Here is a 21,610-nt window from a genome sequence, read left to right as displayed (position 1 = left end):
ACTTTATGAAATGTTCGCATTCTACTGGTAACCCTGGATTCCACATCGATGCACATAGTTAAAAAGTAGATAGATTATAATTTATAGCAGACGGTTGTTGGTAGTTTTGTTTGCTAGTATAGGTGGTAGGGAGATAGTAGTAGTGTACCTAGTATGTCTATGGAAAGTAGGAAAATACATCCAACCTTGTGTGTGCGTCGCGTTGTTTGTGTTTGGTTGTAGTGGGGGTAGCTGTGTCTTGTTCGTATTTTCAAGTTTTATCAATCGCACTAAAATGGCGGAGGGCCAGGATACGCCTGGCGGTGAAATTAATTTGGAGAAGACTTGTCGGACTTGTTTGGAAGAGTCCGACAGTCTTAAATCCATATTTTTAAGTGATGAGAATTTCGGCGTGACCACAATAAGCGCATTGGTTACTTCGTGTACACAGCTCAAGGTTTGTTTGACCCCATATTGAAACGACCATGTCGTAATCTTCAAAGCATAAATTCTTTAAATTTGTTTGTCAAACCCCCAAGAAAGATTATAAGAGTGCAAGTTCAATTACCGCCCTTTTCCACATATTACGAGTCATCAAAATCAGAAATGACATCGACATTTAAAATGTGACAGAGTTTTTTATCAATCTTTTCTTAATTTTTAATTTTATGCTAAGTCAGTGTTTTGTTTTTCTAGTTTATTGTTGCAATTAAGATGAAAGAAAGATTATTTATCCTTATTTAGATCACAAGTGTTATGCTTCATTTTTATAATTATTATTAACACTCGTTACTACAAGAGGCTTTATGAATATTCGTAATTCTACTTTTTAGCAATGACATTATAAAATATACAAGACATGTTATATTAATACAAATCGAACAAAAATATATCACAGCTTATGAAAAGGAATACCCATTAAAAAAAGATCTGTGTACAAATGTAATGGATGTGGTAATTATTTACCTAACCACCGCACTTTTAGGCACAGATTATGGAAATTACAATTAGTTTCAACAATTACTACCTGAAACAACTATTTACGTTCTCAAAATAGGTTATTAGATTCTTAGTTTGGATGAATTAAGTAATGTATGAAACATATACAACCTCCAGGTCCTTCAAGTCAATAATACCTACTTCAATATTTATACTTGAAAAATACTTACTGTGTTGGAATCATATAAATATTTTAATATGTTTATTCATATTCATTTTAAACAATGCCAACTTGTTTTTATAATTTACAAAAATACGAATCATATCAAATATAAACCAATATAACAACACCCCCATATACACAAGCCCTGCTTATTTATGGGGGTACATCAAATACTAATATTATGTAATTAATAACTGTACTATATTGTGTAATTATATTATGTAATTGTTATATTATGTAATTCGTGTATCTTTTTTTTACTAATAAAAAAAAAAATATGTATATATTATTATGAAAATAATATATTGAAACAAACTTTCACAAAATGAATCCATACTAAAAAAAATCCAACATGACAGCAAAGGGATCGTTTTGTAAGTAAAATTTTCAACTTTGATTGAATTAAAATATAATTTTAATGCGTCTTTTACCATCTCTCCTGACGTAAATAGTTGTTTTCTTTTTACCTTTTAAAAGCCTTCGCCTTTTAAAAGTGCGAGAGTTTAATTATATAGATATATTTTAACGGTCCGCTAATATATTTCCACCGTTCAGTGAAATCACACTCATGGAGTCTTTATAAGGTTTTTGCTATATTATAATATATATTTTAATGTAAAATTTCCCATGTAAATTAACAAACATGCATTTCACACTCAGGGCCGGCCCTATGCGGGTACAATTGGACCAGTCAGATTTGGGCACCGAATTGTCAAGCCGCTGACAACATATATAGATACATCACTTTTGAGATTATTTTTCACGTAAACGGCGCTACCACAGACATAGGAATTAATAGACGAGAAGATAATGGCGAGGGGTAAAATCAACTGTTGAAGAACGAAGGGCGTAAGGCTGACTGTGATTCGTCAATAAATCAATCTGACAGTAAATAGGCATCTCGCATTATAATATCACCATTTACTTCTTAAAAGTAAAATCTGCTTTTGAATGAATATACATTTTTACATGGGAGCGCAAATTACTCGCCACGTTATGAACAAATTTGCGAAGTCCAAATTCGGCAAAAAAATTCGGTTGTATTTTCAGAGTCGAATATTTCGTTTAAGTATTTAGTTAAGACACTTTTATAAATGTTCATAATTTACTTCCCAGCAACCAACCAGCTTTGTGTTTCGCGTCCAGACATGTTTCTACAACTGATCCATATTGTATGATGTGAATATGCTTAAAATAAAGTAAAATAATGCTTATATATGGAATGTAATACGACAATTGGGTTTATTCTCTTTTTCACATCTATTTTTACAAGTTTTCATAGTACAAGTCAACATTTTGCCGTGTTATTTCGTAAAATGAACCGATGATGCCTCGACCATAGTTCGCACAAGAATGATGACGTCACGTTTTCAAATTTCACTTGAGGCCATACGCGAGCACAGCCGGCTCCAATGGAACCGGTATGGGGAGTGGGGATAATACGCTTTTAATCACTTAGGGCAGGTCTACTAATATTCATATGTCTATGGGCGCTACACATAAATACAAATCTATATCCTACCTAGGCGTCTAGTTTTTTTAGATAAAGGGCACCATGATTTCATTCACACCAGGCGCCCTTTGGCTCTGCCCTGCTGGCCCTGTTCACATTATAAATTGGTACATAATTAATATTACGGTAAAAATACAAGGGAGGCATTGGAAATTAATAAATAATTATTTATTTACGTCAGCTTTTCCAGTTTTGGAAAGTATTAAAAAACATTCCAGGGCCGGAAACAATTTGGAATTCAAATACAATACTGCTAAAAATACTGCTATTGACGGCTAGTATTCACCAGGAATTTAAAGTAAATAAGAAAAACGTGAATATAATGTGGTTGGTACTACCAATATATTCAGATCTAGCCACTAAACATAGTTTTAACCCTACAAAAAATATTGAAATCTCTAATGTTAGTCTTTCACAGATGTAACAGTGGAGCTTTTTGAAGTTTTATGTTCCAGTTCGAATATGTTTGGCTACCAATTAGGTTTGAATGATATTTGTCAGTTGGCATTTGACAATTATGGAGCATTTAACGCCGGAACGTGTTGAAAATATTAAAACATTTTATTTAATAATTTTGAAAACGGATAAAATTACATAATGTAATGTGATGAAAATTACATGACGTGATGCGACATTATTCCATTCCATTGAAAAAATTCAGTATAAATTTCTAAGATATATTAACTTTAAACTCGGTATATCAATAGAAACTATAAATTACAACCACTTGATGAAAGAATTAAAATTCTCTAATAGAAGACTCATTTTCGACTTTACTTTGATTTTAAAAATTGTTAATGGAATTATAGACAGCCCTCATTTATTATGCCTAATCACCTTCATCATACCAACTAGAACTACTTGATCAAAAATTATATTTAGTTACAACAACAATTAAAATACTCACTTTTACATAGATTACATTCAGTTGGCAATAATTTAACAGAAATTGTAGATGTGTTCTACTGCACTGAATATAGTTACCAGAAGTATAGTATATAGAAGTATTACTATTAATATACTTGAATACAAAACAATCAACATTCAATACAAAATTGAAAGGGATTCGCAGTCAAATTATTCGTAAACCAACTAAAACTTGTTTTTATAAAGCTTCTTTATCTGCTAATCTTTCATTGGAGTAATAGCTGACCATCTCCGAGGACTAAGGCTCTTGACTACAAATCTGGTGGTGACGGGTTTGAATCGGGTTAATTTGTGTTGTATGTTAAATAATTAATTTTAAAATAATTTATAGTATCTATTTGTGGCACATTCCACTAATTAAAACATTGCTGGAAGTGGCTTTAGCCGTGTTTGGTGACCAGATCAGATCCCATCTCCACCGCCCCACTACCTTCAGCATCACAACATACCCCAATTGGGGATGCCATAGTCTTACTGGCTCCAGACAGTTGAGAACAGTTGGGACTCTTGTGTGATGCCTACCCATTCACGTAAAAAAGTCTTTTAGCGGTGCCTTCTTCCTGAGCTAATGTTTATGACAGCCTTGCAGTGTCCATCATCAGGGCAAATACTGATTTGTTTACTGTTATTTACACATTGGAACTAATTTCGATGTTTAAATTATTTAATGATTTTAATTTCTAGATAGCGCAGGGAGATGGATTGCCCGTACACATATGTTTTCCTTGCATGGACAGTGTACAGGCGGCTTTTACCTTCAAACAACGAGCCGAAAGAGCGGATGCCAAGTTGAGGGACTACATAATTAGGAATCATCCTGATTTAGTGACATCAACATGCACTATCATCGAAAACCACATCAAAAGAGAGGTAATTTATACTCAATGAAGTCATCCTAACTACAAAGCAGATCTGTTTTCTGAAGCGCCAAAAACTCTTGAACGGTGAGCTATGTAAGCTCATGAGGTTTGCACAGCTTTTTCTGTCTAGAATTTCTAGATGCAGCTATTTTCAGCTGTAATTTTCATCAAGAGTTGTAGAAATTTGTAATATCTACTTAACACACTTCCGGTGGGAAGGGTAGTTCTACCTTTTATGCCTGTTCTACTTGAATGGCTGTAAAGGCATTGTTCTCCGATGATTCCATATGAATATTGTATACCAACCTTTGTGTAAGGGGCCCTACTATAAATATGTTGTGTATATAAACAATGTGATATGTCTCCCATTTTCTTATCTTGTCTCTTGTGTGGAAGAATATTTAATCAAAAGGGAACTATACTAAACCTGTAAAGTGGGTAATACTTACTTGCAGTTATAACACTGGAGAACAGAAAATTGTTTTTTTTTAATGAATTGTGCAAAATGAAAACCATTTTTTTAATGAAATAAATTACATAATTTTTTTACACATAAAACATCACTGAATGACCTAAAACTGACTTTAACTTCAGTTTATGGAGTTGAATTACAAATTAGGCTTTAATCTCAGACAGTACTTTTATAGTTGGGGTGTGGAAATTAAGTACTACTACTTGCCTACCTTCTTTTGTAATACGACTTCATAATCTAAATTTTGAAGTCAGTGTTGGGCCATTTAGTGATGTTTTATTTGTAAAAATTTAAATATTTTTTATTACGTTACAAATTTTTTGTTTTGCTAAAATTCATTACAAAAAAAAAAAACTTACGCATTTCCGGTGCAATAATTAGAAGGATGTACCCGTTCTACGGGTTTAAATATAGTTTACTTTTGATAAAATATTCTTCCATAAAGACAAACATTTAAAGATATGGGAAGACTTGGTTCACATTCTTAACCGTTTGAGTGCCAAAAAAATTCATACAGTTGCTTGTAAAATGCCACCAAAAAAACGTTATTTTTTATGAAACTATATATTTTTTTAAAACCCCATAAATTCTTTGAATTTTCAAGGATTTCGATGATTTTTTCGGTGTTTTATTAAAGAATATTGGTTTAGAATCACGCGGAGGAGGATCCCGAAGTCCAGGCGTTTCGAAAAAATAAGAATTTTACTTACAGACGTACGCGCGAATCAGAACACGACTGACGCAATCGACGGAAATCGACGATCGGCAATCTTCGTTAAAACACGAATCGACGAAAATCGACGATTGGCACCCAAACGGTTAAATACATATACATATAGTTAGGACCCTTACAAAGAGATTGGTATAAATAAATTATTATAACTACCCTTCCCGGACAAAGTGTGTTAATAAATAACACATCGTTACCTTTTCCAAAATTTATTGTTGTACCAAGCTATTGTCTGTGTAGCAACCTCCAGGTCCTTCAAGTCAATAATACCTACTTCAATATTAATACTTGAAAAATACTTACTGTCAAAACGGGCGGTCCGTTTGATAGATTCCCCAATCTTAACAAATGGACTGCAATCTTTAGAGCACAGGCGTCAGGTAGGTATGCTGTCCTTGTTCTATCGGTATTACAATGGAAGATGCTCTGAGGAACTAGCGTCATTGATCCCTTCGGCACCGGTGCGTAGTCGGGATACACGCCAAACACGTGCCCAACATTTGTACACGGTTGACACTTGTCACATGAGAACGGGTCGCTTCTACGATTCGTTCTTAAGTTCAACAGCTCGGCTGTGGAACGAACTGCCGGCCTCTGTGTTTCCTCCCTCCTACAACATGGGACTCTTCAAGACCCATGTTCACTCCTTCCTCTCCACAAAAAGACCCTCCACACAGCATCCCCAAAGATGACATAGGCCTTGAGGGAAATTATTTTCTTCAGGGCCTCCTGTGTGGAGTTAATATAAAAAAAAAAAAAAAAAAAAAAAAATGTATTGGAATCATATAAATATTTTAATATGTTTATTCATATTTGTTTTAAACAATGCCAACTTGTTTTTATAATTAGCATTTATGCCAATTAGAAAATATATGATACACTTTATTTGTTTTCCTGAATGACAATTTATTTCAATGTGATACTTTGTAATTATTGAAGAATTATTATTATCGTTGTGTTTAGTGTCTAGAGTTGAATGTGTTAAAGTCTATTTCCTTCCCGCTATCCAAAATATTTATTTAATAGTTATTCTTTTAAACTTGGAAACTAATATATTTTCTTCTTTTTTTAGGACACTCAAGAAGGTCATGATGTCAAAGTAAAAGATGAAGTATTAAAGAATGGAGATTTCCATAATAACTATTTACCTGTGGTAGATTTCGAATCGTTTCCCGACCATTCTGATGATTCTGAAGATGACAGCAGACCTCTCAAAGGTAACATACATCTAAAAGATTAGTTACATATTTGATTAGAATTAAATAGACATTATTATAGATCTAACCATTTCTCATGCCAGGTTAATAACAACACTAATCTTAGATAATAAAATTTTAGTGTTGTCTGTAATTGAATGAATGAACTCCAACAATGGTCTAAAATTAATTTATGGAGGTCTAGTGATGGCCACTCGAAGTGGCACTCTATGACGAAGTCACTTCAGAACCGCTCAGTGCATTTAAGTTGTATTTTATTTAAGGATGTCGAATTGCTGCCTTGTAAATTCTTTATTTTACATTTGAATGGATATTATTATTTAGTCTTTCGCTGTAAGTTTAATGGGTAGATTAACAAGTAAATAGCTAGTTAAATATCTAAACTGAAGAATCATAAAAATTGGATTTGAAAGGCTTGTTTTCTTGCGGCTAATTACTACATCTGTGCATTAATGGCTTTAGCCGTGTTTAGTGACTAGATCTGAATAGCCAGGTACTTCCCCACCTTCCTCTTTCCCTTCCCCACTTACCTTCAGCCTCACAACATCCCCCAATTGGGGATGCCATAGTCTCACTGGCTCCAGACGGGAGCAGTTGGGACTCTTGTGAGGTATTCACTATAAAAAAAATAAAAAAAAATTAATTCTGAGCTGGGGTTTGTATTGCCTCTCTGACATTCACCGATCTGTAAGGTTCGATGACGGTAGTTTCTTAAAGCACTTCAAATCCATTGAAACCTCAATAAAACCAACATAGAATTCCTTATTTTCTTCAATGTTTAGATTACATTATGTTTCCAATATGGGTCTTATAGGATATTGCTTCTTTTTCTCTTGATCCTTTTTGACAGTAATCAGTGTTATAATTGAGGCTGCGGTGAATATACAGTAATTATTGTTAGAAATGTCATCAACAACACACAAAACAACTTCTCATTGCAATACTTCTACAAGGATCTTCACTTGTAATTCTTCATGTTAATTAGTATTTATGGTTTGAGTTATAATATGAACTGTAAATTCACTTGCATGATAACCTCTGCCCAACATTCATACATTTAATTTATCCATATAATATGCATAATCTCCATTAAGTGAGTTGGTACCTGATGAAAGAAAACCCTTGTTTCAGATTTACAAGCAGACAAAGATAAGAAACCTGTGGACAATACGGAGACTGTAGCGACAGATAGCAAAACGGAAATTACATTTTTATGTGAATTCTGTAAAAAAACTTTCTTGGACTCGATAAGTTTAGAAACCCACAAAAATAAACATCACACCGGTAAGCCACTTACCAAATATGATTGTTTTTTTTTAAATGAAAGTCTCGTCATGATTTAACACTGTAATCTTGTTTCAGGCTATGTTCAATGTGAAATTTGTTACCGGGCTTTCACAACTACATCTTACCTTGACCGTCATAAGATAGCGGCTCATTCTAAAATTCCCCCAAAGAGCCTGGAAAAGAAAACTAATTCTAGTTTGGAGAAAAAATCCGATACAAACTTTGTGTGTAAATTCTGTGCCTACACTTTCAAGCGAGAAGACCAGCTAATATCCCACTTGACTCTGTCGCATAATGAAAAGTGTGGCCCGAAGAAGCGTGGACGGCCATCCAAAAAAGATATTTTAGCTAAAAAGTTGCGGCTAAAAGGAATATTAGACACTGTACGTACCTACTTAAATTTATATAAGTCCAACAGTGCAAATAAAATCATTCCATTTTTTCAGGAAAATGATTTGGATGATCATGATAATAAAATGTCTGATATAAGATTTGTATTTTATGGAAATCAACAGTTACAATTCGGATGGTTTATATATGTGCAATTTACTTAACTAAGAAACCAATTATAGATTTCCTCATGATACTAAATTTTAAATATTATTAATTGTAGGTGTGTAAAACCATGTATGATCGTGTGAGAAATGTGGAGATCTGCAAAAGTGCAAGGCTGATGTAAGCATAATGAGTAAGATTAAGAAAGGGACGCTTGAAAGGTACATATAGAGCGAATGAATGAAGAAAGGAGTGTAAGGAGAATATATTCTTTAACTCCTGTTTTTTTCACTACATCTTGCACATTATGCTGTATCAATTTTGACAATTTGTATCGCTAACTGATTTATTCTGGTTTTAGATGAAGATCAAAACTGAAGACAATGATGTGGAAAGCAACTCAACTGAACCGGAGTCTGCATCTACCAATGATAACTCGATAGTGAATTTACTGTCCTCCAGCCCAGTTGTAGAAATTGAGGTTGCTGTAGGAGTTGAAGTACTATCTGAAGATAAAACCGAGAACTTCTGTAATATCTGCTCCAAATCATTTAGTTCTTATATTATATTTGAGAAACACATCAAAAGACACTTAGGTATACAGCCTGATCCTAATTAGACAAATCTATTTATTATTTTGATTCTGAAGCACTGACTTTTTGGGGGCCTCGTAAAAGGTTTTAGTTAAAATTCGGTATAGCCGGCAATTCTTATCATCATCTGGCTTAGATTATACAATATATTCAGGTGCGACATGTTGGGCCTTACAGATAACAGGAGATATCCTGTTTAAATCTCAATCTACCCAATTCATCAAGATTCTGATGGGCTTCCAAAAAGACATTGATTCGTTCAACAGTTTTTTAAACTGTTCACAATGATTATTAAATAGTTTGCTTTTGAGTGCTGACTATGGTTGACTGATTATATGATATTTTTTTTGTTATAGATACCCAGCCATCCATATGTAAAATTTGTGATAAAAGTTTTACAAAATTAACATATTTAAAAAGACATCTTCTTACCCACAACTCTCTGGAATCTCTTGCTTGTACTGATTTGAAGAACAAGATGGCATTAATGTCAGACCATGAAAAGGTACCTACAAAAAAATATACTTTTGACTTTACATAAATTTAATAAACAGTTTGACTCTAATATAATTATTAAAGATTGTCAAATGTAATCATAAACATGTTTTTACAGGTAGTTGTCATCAAAAGTGAGGACATTACAGATGAAATTCTGTCGGATATAATGATAGAAGATATCCGGGAGGGAAGGGTGGAAAGGTACATCAATGAACCCAAAATAGAAGCAATAGATCCTGACTGCGATTCAAATGATGGTGGAGATGATAATGATATCGGCGATGATAGTGAATCTGAAGAGAAACTGGTAAGTTTTGGATATGTATTTTGAAAATTGGTATTCTTTTGGTAGGGAAAGGGTAATTTTGTTTAACTGAAATTCTCCCAAAATCATATTTAATTCAAAACCATTATAAGTATTCTAGGATCTTGTCCTAGAACACTCATAATGGTTTATACTTATGTGAATCAATTCCCTTGAATTTCTCACAGTGGTTGTTGATCCTTTTTATTAACATGGCATTAATGCTCGTACTTTTTACTACAGAGTAAAATCGTGGGGAAAACTAAGCGAGGAGCAAACCAGAAGACCAGAAAATATCGCCTGCACAAGTGTTCATTGTGCGACCAAACATTTACAAGAACAAATCATATTATACGACACATGTCAGCACACAATTACGATTTCCCGTTTAAATGCGATAAATGCACAAAGGTAAGTGGTATTATAAAACAAATAATGCTGCTTTCAGCGATAACTCAATGCTTACTACCAGGGATTGTTAAAATACTGTTATCTTGACGGCTGTTTGCTTTAAAATGTTATGCATTAGAAATTAATGTTTAAACATTGATTGTAATTATTTTCTTTTACAGGTTTTCCCGAATAATGAAATACTAATGAAGCATAAACGCATGCAATGCGAAAATCTCACAAAACCATTCCAATGTGGCACTTGTGGGCTTAAATTTACTTATGAAATGTCTTTGAACAAACACATCCTTAGGAACCACAAAGGGGAATCAGTGTCTGTTAATTTTATAGATCCTTCTTACCAGAAGAAAGAAAAGACATTCATCTGTCCGAACTGCAACAAAGGATTCTACAAGTAAACCTTATACTTAACTATTAGCCCAGTCAATGAAGGGAAAAAAAGACCCAATGTCGGAACTAATTCCCCGGAAGCTGAATTTTTCACAGATGTTAGAAGATCTTTAAACATGTATTTTTACAAAAGTCCCCGACTTTCCCCCTTGTGCTTCCTTCCCCACCCCCTCTTGAATATATTTTTCAAAGCCTTTCGGAATACGCTAATATCTCCTTAATAGTTTTATAAAATCAGATTATTTATTTTTTGTTTAGTTTCTAATTAGTAATTCTAAAAAATTGTATTCTTTTATTTTTGCGAGAAAAGCTATACAATCTCGACAATTTATTAGTAAAGGAAAAATATCAGTTTTTAAAATAGTATTTCAGAATATATTTGCACATAACTTTTTTCTGAGCCTGTTAACGAAAATAAATAAATCAACAAAACTTTTAGACAATATTTTTAGCTATAAAATAAAGTATATAATGATGGGTTTTAATTTATAATAAGGCACGTAGGCTGTTAATAAGGAGCACGGCGCGCGGGGGCTCGAATGCGCAGCGGTTCGCGGCGCAGTGAGAAATTACAAAAACCTAAGGAAAGTAATGATTAATTCATGTGTTTTTTTTTTATAGCAAATTCGTCTAACGTTGAAGAGTTTTATTGTTATTTACCAGGTTTAGTTCGGAGGGGAGGGGGGTAGTATAAATATTTTCCCCTGCCCAATGAAGTGCTTTCATTATCCACCAACCGCCGTGCCCCGGTCTGGTTAAACAGTCATATTATGTTGTATGATTGTTTGTAACATATTACTTAAATAAAGTTATGTGAAATAAGCCTAAAATACCTACAGCAACATGGGACTATCCTTTCACAACATTAAAATATTGCAGACCTTATGTTATGGCGAAGTTCTAAAAAATCTTTTGTGGAAATTCTCACTTGTTTTATTGTGCACCTATCAACAATAAAATACCGAAACAACAAATCACATTTTAGATCTATGCACAAAAGAGTGCATCATAGATCTAAAATGGTTTACTTTCAAACAAGCTTCTTAAAATATACCTCAAAAATATTATAATGACAAAACGGTTTGTAAATTATATTATATACTTATCAATATTATCTATGACAAAATTAGGCAAATATTAAAATAATTTTCTAGTCAAGAGAGTCTCCCATTTATTCGTCATACTGGGGTGTGTTCAGACATGATAATCCGTTACGGTTGTAGCACATGGCAGAGCAGGTAAATCCAGATTTTCTGCAGCCACAGTAATTTTCACATCCAGACTTGCAGGAACAGGACACCAGAGAAAGAAGGTCATCATGAGCAAATGATTTCAATAATTTCTTCTTTCCACCATTTTCATTTACATTTTCATACCTCCATCCCCAGTTTATAGGGTTTAGTTTGTTTCCTAACCAAAACTGTACTTGCAAATAAACTCTCAACAAATGTTGATGACACGATTCTGAAGTCAGTGGTAGTTTTGCCAAGTCAAATTTAGATTTAAAAGCTGATTTTGTCGTTAGTCTGGTAAACTTATAGTATCGAGCTTCGTTTCAATTAGAGTAGCTACTAAGACCATACATGGCGAGAGCGAATTTTTCTCCATTTTGTACAAGTTGAATTGCATGATGAATTGATTGAAATAATTGAATAATTGCAATAAATGAATAATTGCACAAAAAGATGCAACAACTTCAGTTGCATCTTTTTGCAGAAATGCCTGAGCTGCGCGTTTTGCTTCGGGATTGTTTTTCATCGTGTCAACGGCTTTTATCTTTCCTAACCCATATAAAGATGGGGTCGTATCACAGCCCGTAATGGCATGGGTAAATAGCATGTGTTTTCGAATATCTTTATGTACCATTATAGGTTTCTCTATGATGTAGAAAGTTCTTGAAGGGGCCTTTCCAGCAAAATCTTTACAGAAAAAATAGATTTTCCTTCAGGAGCAAGACTTACAAGTAATACAAAAAGATCACTATCCGTGCCAACAACAATCACTTTTAAGAAGATGTTAGTTGTTCGATGCCGGTTAGTACAATGTAAATATCGGCATCACCTGCGGCCGTGACTGTTTTCAAACCAGATTCACTAAATTCATGACACAGTGCTTCAATCATTATTTTTGTAGTTTTTCTTATTGGATAAGAAAGCTTCATTCTTAGTCAAACAACGTGTAGTGAAGTTTAATTCAATATCGCACGATGAGTTGTTAGCCGACCTTTGTCTTTGCTCTTCATATTTTACAGTTGGTTCTTCAGGGTATCCATCAAAAACGACAATAGAATATTTGCCAAATTTAGTATGGACGAAACGTGAGTATGATTTAGTGATGTCTCCGTAAGTAGTTTAAGTTTGCCAAACAACAGAGTGTAGGAGGTATCCCCCATCGATGACTATTGCAGCATTTTCCAAATCAACTTCGTCATGAATACTTTCGCTAAATACTTTCGCCATACATGATTTTGTTCCTTTACGAAGGGAGACTTCATCAAAAATAGAAGGGGTCTTGAAGCAAATTCATATCCTAAGTAAGTCTAAAGCTTGCTAGGACTATCACTAATGCACAGTATTCTGTTAAATAGCTGCTGGGGGTTTACTGCAACTTGCTGGGTAATCACCATGTCTTTCCTTTTTAGTCGTATATCTCCAAAATTAAATCCTTTCATTTTTTGCATAGCTGTCAGGCTCACCTCATAAACTTTATCACAATTGACACTATTATCTGAAATAAACCCTGAAGATAAAGACAACAGCTCCCCCGAGCGCTTGGTGAACGGGCTGTGCTGTCTTAGCCATGATGTATATTTTCCTATATCTAGCTTATCCCTTTTCTTCCATGATTCGCGCAGCTCAACATGCTGTTCAGAAAAATTAAATTCTATACCGATGAATTCTTCAATGCTCTCTTGCACTTTCACGTAGTAAGTGGTTCCAAGTTTCCACATTGACAAAGCGCTGTCAGTGATTCCGCGCCCAAGTGTCAAACCTGCTACTGACTTCATTGGTCGCATGATCTCGATGATCATATCCATCCACGTACCGGACCAATATCTGTCGCTTTTTCTTATTGTAAAGTACCCATTTTCAGTGAATACTTTACATTCTTCTTTAGTTATTCTTGATTCGAGTTGCAACATACTTTGAACGTACATATGTACTGATTTTGCGTATGGTAAATGTCCTGCCGTGTGGAAAAATGGAAGCATATCAACAATAGTATTTAGGTGCATTTTCCGACTCCCGGACTTCTCTGCAAATATAAATCTAAGCATGAGGTCGATGCAATGTAGAAGGTAAAGCCACAACTTGGCAGTCCTACTAGATGATTCCTTAATCCTGTCTTCACTTGCTTCAGTATATGGAATCTTCTCTTTTAGATTGTCATCATTATTAACCTCCTCCATATCTTTTTTCCACGTAACTAAATCTTGATACATATTTTCTATTTGTCTTAATTTCCCATCAATATCTCGATATTCTTCTCTCATTACGTGGACAAGAGACGCTGCTGTTAAAGTGTAGGCTCTGTTTGCCCGAGAATATTCATGTCCATGGAGCATGTGGGTTACTGTTGAGGACGCGTAAACTGATTCCCATAAATTTCTCACAAACCTTTATTTAAATAATAAGTAACAAACAATCATACAACATAATATGACTGTTTAGCCAGACCGGGGCACGGCGGTTGGTGGATAATGAAAGCACTTCATTGGGCAGGGGAAAATATTTATACTACCCCCCTCCCCTCCGAACTAAACCTGGTAAATAACAATAAAACTCTTCAACGTTAGACGAATTTGCTATAAAAAAAAACACATGAATTAATCATTACTTTCCTTAGGTTTTTGTAATTTCTCACTGCGCCGCGAACCGCTGCGCATTCGAGCCCCCGCGCGCCGTGCTCCTTATTAACAGCCTACGTGCCTTATTATAAATTAAAACCCATCATTATATACTTTATTTTATAGCTAAAAATATTGTCTAAAAGTTTTGTTGATTTATTTATTTTCGTTAACAGGCTCAGAAAAAAGTTATGTGCAAATATATTCTGAAATACTATTTTAAAAACTGATATTTTTCCTTTACTAATAAATTGTAGAGATTGTATAGCATTTCTCGCAAAAATGAAAGAATACAATTTTTTAGAATAACTAATTAGAAACTAAACAAAAAATAAATAATCTGATTTTATAAAACCATTGAGGAGATATTAGCGTATTCCGAAAGGCTTTGAAAAATATATTCAAGAGGGGGTGGGGAAGGAAGCACAAGGGGGAAAGTCGGGGACTTTTGTAAAAATACATGTCTAAAGGTCTCCTAACATCTGTGAAAAATTCAGCTTCCGGGGAATTAGTTCCGACACAAAACCTTCATTGACTGGGCTATATATGAAATTTTACCTAGGAACCCGGAAGCTTTCTCTTGTATAAGTTTGCTACAAGCTATAAAGAATTTACTAAACATTATTTCTATTTTGAATTTTATATTGAATCTTGTGAATGTTATGACTAATAGTTTTACATTATTGTTTGTAGGCAAGAACATCTAGACAAACATTCCAAAATACACATGCCAAATGAGAAGAATTTTACGAGTATATTGAATCTTGTGAATGTTATGACTAATAGTTTTACATTATTGTTTGTAGGCAAGAACATCTAGACAAACATTCCAAAATACACATGCCAAATGAGAAGAAATTTGAATGTCCAATATGCCAAAAGAAATTTAACCGGAAAGACAATTTAAGGTAAGAATACCATTGATTGTATACTGCACTAGAAAATACATTCCAACACTATAATACAATGTCTATAACAAACAGATTTTTTTTAATTTACATTTAGTGATATGTAATCTATCTTCTGTTAATGTTGCGAGTGGAATCAAATCATTCCTCTAGTGCTGACTGCCTTTTAAGATTCCCGAATATTTATAAATGTATTATTATTATTTTAGTTAACTTAGTGTGTCAGACATTCAGAAAGTTAGCTTAGTGTGGCCGACATTCAGAAAGTTAGCTTAGTGTGGCCGACATTCAGAAAGTTAGCTTAGTGTGTCAGATATTCATGAAGTTAGCTTAGTGTGTCGGAATTCCTTGCGATGTGTTAACATTTTGCAATCCGGGGGTATTCACTGTATTATTCTCGGTTCAGATCTCACACCAGAGTCCACGAACCCAACAAGGAAGAGCTGGATTCCAACTGCCTCTGCGTGTACTGCGGCCGCTCCTTCTCCAACTCCTCCAACCTCATAGTCCACATGCGCAGACACACCGGTGAAAAGCCATACAAATGTGACATATGTGAAAAAGGTATACTTTTTAAATATTCTTGTACATTGACAAACGACACCCAGAATTCAACGAAAATTCGCCTCTTTCAGGTTTTAACTGCAATAAAGTGCTCAGCCTCACTGCCAAAAGAAGTTATTTTAGCGTGAATTAATTTTGAACGTCTTGGTATAGAACCAGGCAGGGCACAGTAGCCCAGCAATTTAGCCCCAAGTGTTACTAATCCCTTGTCACTATTCACATTTCCTCAACAGTTTATATTAAAATCCATTTGTAAGCTCAAACTGACAAGAATAACTGCCCCTGCAACAATTCCCATTCGGCCATTAAATAATTTGTTTTATTGCGAATGGCTTCTGATAGATTTAAGACTTATCGCTGTTATACACTGGAACATTTATAATAGCCTACACTTGAAGAGGTCTCTCCCTCATTGCTACCAGGTATGGTGTGTATTTGCTGGGTATTCTGTACCAATTTTCCCATTTCTCAATTTCTTTCATTTCTAAACTGCTTACATTTCGTAGAATGTGATTTTTAACATATTGACGGACAGTTTTTGCTGTAAAACGCCCGAAAACAGGGGTTCATGATACGATATGTGCTGTAACACAATACATGTGTTTTGTGAAGTCAATGATAATCAGTATTAAAAAAATGTTAAACTTGTGTGTGACACTATCCAGTATAGAAGTTTTTGCATTGTGACACAAATAGACTTACCTGTCCATTGTGTTGCATCGTGACCCTAACTAAAAGACGTATATTATGTGCACTGTGTTGTATCACATCTCTAAAATGAAGTCAAAAGACATTGTGTCCGTGAATGTGGTAATTGATTGTTTTATCTCTTTATATGACCTGGTCTGCTTCTTTCCAGGTTTCCCGCGCTCCTCTGACCTGCAATGTCACAGACGGACCCATACCGGAGAAAAACCTTGTTTGTGTACCATTTGCGGAAAAGGTAAAGTCCATAAATTCTATTTAACAAGTTAGTGTGGTATTTACCAAGTTTTTTTTTAGATGTTCAAATTTTAATGCAATTATGATTTCAGTCAATCGTTATGTATTGATAATATAACTTTACCGTGATTAACTGTTTATGGTATTCTTGTCTTACCTCATTACCGATGATCGTGACTTGTGTGGTTCACAAGGGTGGTTACACTTGTTATTTGATGATCGTACAAGAGGTCCTTACAGCCTGGAGTCAGAGGAACTATTGCATCCCCAAATGAGGGGGAGAAAAAAGGATATGGTAGATTTTCAAACCTGGTCATTAAAGAAGCTATAACCAAACACATCTTGTTAATGGTTGTCTTTCATCAGGGTTCAGTTCTATGAACATTACAACTGGATATTACCACTAACTAACTACTATCACAGCTGGATGAACTTCTCCTTGCATTTCTCCGTCCCTTGTCTTTCACTACGTTTTTCAAGTATTACATAAAGAAATTTGTGAATGTGTTTTTGTGTCATAGGATTTTCGCGCTCCAATAAGCTGGTGAGGCACATGCGCATCCACACCGGCCAGCGACCGTACAAATGCACCTTCTGCGATCGCGCCTTCACGCAGTCTAATGACCTGACCCTGCATGTCCGGCGGCACACGGGTGACAAGCCCTACGTTTGCGGCGTATGCGGAGACCGCTTTATTCAGGTATGTTCGGTAGAATGGACCACCTCTTTCGTGTGCTCAGTTGCAGGAGCTGAACCCAAGTCAAGTGAATCTACAAATAGAATATGTATTGTGCTATTTTATCATTGTGTGTGTTATTTTGTTTATATATGGTACTGCCGCTGAGAGCTCTGTTGCATCCTCTCCTTCTAATACATGCGTCATTTATGAAAAAGAGGGAGAAGTATCAACGGAGATAACAGCAGTAGACTTTTACTATGTTATGTAGCAGTGCAATAACATTTGTGCAGTGCTTTTATTTGCTAGATTCATTTTGCTTATTCAAATTACATTATATTATGTGAATGTTTCACTATTTTACAAGCATATCATTAAGCAAAGCATTGATTTTTATTTTTGTACATAAAAGTGAATTAGTTTTTAATAAAGACTTGTTTAGTACTGCATAGAATATAAATGCTTTGCCTAATACATTTACAAATTTTAGAAATTCAACTCATCATCAACTATATGAATGTTAATTACTAATGGTTGTTTTTCATGTTTTATTATTATTTATTGTATGATGCGAAATCATGTGTAACAAGCGATTGCGGTTTAAATTTCAACTTACCTTTTGACCTTTCCAAGACACTATAAAACCTTTTTGAATGCGCCTACTGTTTAATAATGTATGTATATTTTATTACCCTGTCCATAATGTCATATACTTGATAAATATTCCATATGTTTGTATATATCTATGTTGCGTTACCCCTTATTGTTATTTTTCCTATATTCGATGTATGGCCTTGTTACAGGGCACGGCACTGCAGGCACATAGGAGAATACAGGGCCATTACGAGCAGGTGAACCAGCCAACTCCATTCGCTGCAAACTCGGTCAATAATCCCAGTCGGGATAATGGGCCCCACAGGGTGGCAAGAGTGGGATCGTTTAAGACAGAGGTTATTATTATTTTTATTATATACACTTAGAATAAGATAGTATTTGAAATCTTTAGTAAGTAGAACAGTACTGGACATTTATGATAATCCTAAAAAATGCCAACACCGCTACCATTGGTGAGTGTTAACTAACGAATATAACCATTAGAAACAATCCTGACATTGACGCGAACACTAACAAAAATAATAAGAATCCAAACATTATTATTATTTATAAAACAGCTGTATTTTATTTCACTGACAAAATTGCTACGTATTATCCGCTACTCGTAGGCCGTAACAGACAGGAAAATCAACAAAGATGTCTATTAGGAAGGTAATAATTAACAGACTCTCAATAATAGACTGCGTTCCATTGAATAATATTAATTACTAATATTTTAATCAATTTCCAATTGTTGTAAATTTTCACCATTCAGCCTTGAGCACTGACATCATCTAGCTGGTATTTCCAATGGCTATTTATTTTTATACAGCTTTTTGATATCCGTGTCGGAAGCAAATTATTTAATAATTGTAACCATTTCAGGGTACCGTCTCTGCAAACACGACCAGCGCCCCGGCGACGCGTGCCTCCTCCGTGGCCACCACTTCCAGCAGCGGCACTCCGACTCCACGTACGCAGGGCAAGAGCGTTCCCAACTACGTACCCAACGGCGTCACTCCATTCCTCGCCACTCCCTCTGTCCTCATGCAGAACCTAGATGTCACTAATGCGCTCTTTTCTATGTCTCAATACAATAATCCAGGATATAATTAGTAAACAATGGCAAAAAGGGTGTTTCCACTGAACTGAAAACCCCCTAGAAGTGTGAATTATACCAATTAAGACAATGTAAGACCTTTCCAATTTTAGCCCTCAGGCAGGCCAATGGAATTGATTATCTGTTCAAGAAAGATTTTCAATATTTGAAAATGTTTGATCAATTTCAAATTATAGTTCATTTTGGGCACACAGACACTGCAGCACACACTTTTATCTGTTTTTCTTCTTAATAATTCTTTTTAATGTTGGTACTTTTTTTAACATTCTGTTTAATGAATAGTAAAAAAAAGTGTCCTAGGATATAAATACTATTTTTATACTCACTCTTACGTTGAGAGGAAATTTCACAAATGAATTTTCATTATTTGAGTAACATGAGTAATTTTCATAGCGCGAACTAAAGTCGGATGTAATGTGCTTGCCACACATTTTTTTTTGCCCGAAAGTGTTACACGAATGCACCCAGAACTACGGTTGGCAAAGAGAATCGAAGTGATGGGTCCCAGACCATTAAGTTTAAGTAAAAGGGAAGAGAGAGTTGATTTTCATCTAAATGATTTTTGTAGTATTTTATTGTATATTTTGGTCATGCAAAAACATTTGTATGGGAATCTAGAGAACTTTAGCCTTACTAGAATTTTATTACGCACTTCAGCAACTCATGTTGTACCATTTATTTCAACATATTTTGCTTAACTTAACATTGTCTGCTCCTTAGAGTAATAATATCTTAAAGAGTCCAAACACAGACCACACACAAACAAACTTCGAGGCAGCAGTCAAACACTGGAACTAAAATATGTTTATTTAGTGATTGTTGCTTCTGTAATTATTTCTGTAAAACAGAGACAATGGCTTTATTGTAAATTTATTTACCAGACAAACAAAAGGTACAAATTTTATTTATAAAAACTATTTTTGTTCCTCACTGTGATTTGTATTATATCAAGTTTTTACCTTAAAACTTTCAAAACTAGCACCAATAAATAAATAATCCTAGTTTGGGTCTCTGTAGATATTAGTACTGTAGGACTTTCTCTATTTTATTTATTCTGTATGTATATAAAAATAATTTACTTTAAACAAATAAGTTGATTTTACTACAAATCTTCTATAAATTGATGAACTGTTTTAGATATAGAAGTAGTTAAGTTTATATAATATGTTACACCCATGAATTTATTTTATAAGTGAATCAATTGAATTTATTTCTGTACAACGCATGCATCTTAAATAGACTCTTCTAGTACCTACATGATTATTTTAATAATTTGCAGTAATCATTCACTTTAGTATATTTAGTTAAGTCTATATTTTATACACATTATAATAATATTATATTTATGAGCTCAGAGCTGTTTAGAGCAACAAAAGCCTAATCCCTAAATCTTAGAAATGGATTGAAAATAAAATGTAATTTTGAATTTTTCAATTTTTAAAATTATTATTGAGGGCAAATGTTGTAATTGAGCATAATTACTAAAAATTGTTAAAAAATATTCATAAATATAAATTCATTGTAGAGTAAATCGCACAATGACCCATACCCTATTGCAGTAGTTCCCAATTAGTGGTACACGTACCCCGTTGGGTGCACACATGGTGTTGCTTGAAGGAGTATGGACACTGTGTGGTACGGACTGTACAAAAATTTTGGCTACAAGGGGTATATGCGAGTACTGATTGGGAACCATTGCCCTATAGTTAGCAACTACAGCCCAATCGTCAATGAGCTGGTGTTGCAATATCAATGTCATGAAACTACTTAAATGCAAAAACAAACTTCCCCTTCAAATTCATTCTAAGATTTAAATACGAGGTTGGGCATTTGTTGAATTATAAGTTAGTTTTGACTTGATTTGTGAATTGGGTTTTTGTTGCTCTAAACAGTTCACTTGATTTTAATTGATACTTAAATCACATCACAAACTATTTACACTCTATATCATACATCGCAATATGTTAACATTCTTATGTTGAATCTTTGATGCTTAAAAAAATAAATAATTGTTTCTAAAGAAAATGTGTGTACCTATATGATTAAAAAATGATGAATTAATTCTTAACCTATATTTGAATTATAAGGTACCTATTTCATTTGTATTACATTCATATGTAT

The 21,610-nt window shown here is 34.2% G+C and overlaps 1 protein-coding gene across 1 annotated transcript; it reads left to right on the top strand.

Annotated features, from left to right (window-relative positions):
• Positions 1-224: 224 nt before the first annotated feature.
• LOC149412262 (uncharacterized) lies at positions 225-20,568 on the top strand. The gene is made up of 16 exons (XM_089645864.1): positions 225-436; positions 4,266-4,451; positions 6,716-6,860; positions 7,992-8,144; positions 8,223-8,530; positions 9,004-9,238; positions 9,592-9,740; positions 9,849-10,040; positions 10,281-10,448; positions 10,610-10,842; positions 15,492-15,593; positions 16,000-16,157; positions 17,017-17,100; positions 17,621-17,799; positions 18,579-18,725; positions 19,255-20,568. The coding sequence occupies exons 1-16, from the start codon at positions 275-277 to the stop codon at positions 19,483-19,485; spliced, it is 2,832 nt and encodes a 943-aa protein (XP_089501990.1). The 5' UTR covers positions 225-274; the 3' UTR covers positions 19,486-20,568.
• The last annotated feature ends 1,042 nt before the right edge of the window (positions 20,569-21,610 follow it).

Source organism: Hesperophylax consimilis, chromosome 23 (assembly GCF_061612785.1).
Source record: "Hesperophylax consimilis isolate HC1 chromosome 23, BYU_Hcon_1.0, whole genome shotgun sequence".
Lineage (NCBI taxonomy): Eukaryota > Metazoa > Arthropoda > Insecta > Trichoptera > Limnephilidae > Hesperophylax > Hesperophylax consimilis.
The sequence above is the reverse complement of the archived record's forward strand: the minus strand, read 5'-3'. Positions and strand labels throughout refer to the sequence as shown.

Bases quoted from the DNA above. Each gene is read 5' to 3' on its own strand.
- LOC149412262 (XM_089645864.1), top strand. From the start codon at position 275: ATGGCGGAGGGCCAGGATACGCCTGGCGGTGAAATTAATTTGGAGAAG. The intron at 16,158-17,016 runs GTATACTTTTTA...GCTTCTTTCCAG, and splicing joins ATGTGACATATGTGAAAAAG to GTTTCCCGCGCTCCTCTGAC. The intron at 17,101-17,620 runs GTAAAGTCCATA...TTTGTGTCATAG, and splicing joins GTGTACCATTTGCGGAAAAG to GATTTTCGCGCTCCAATAAG.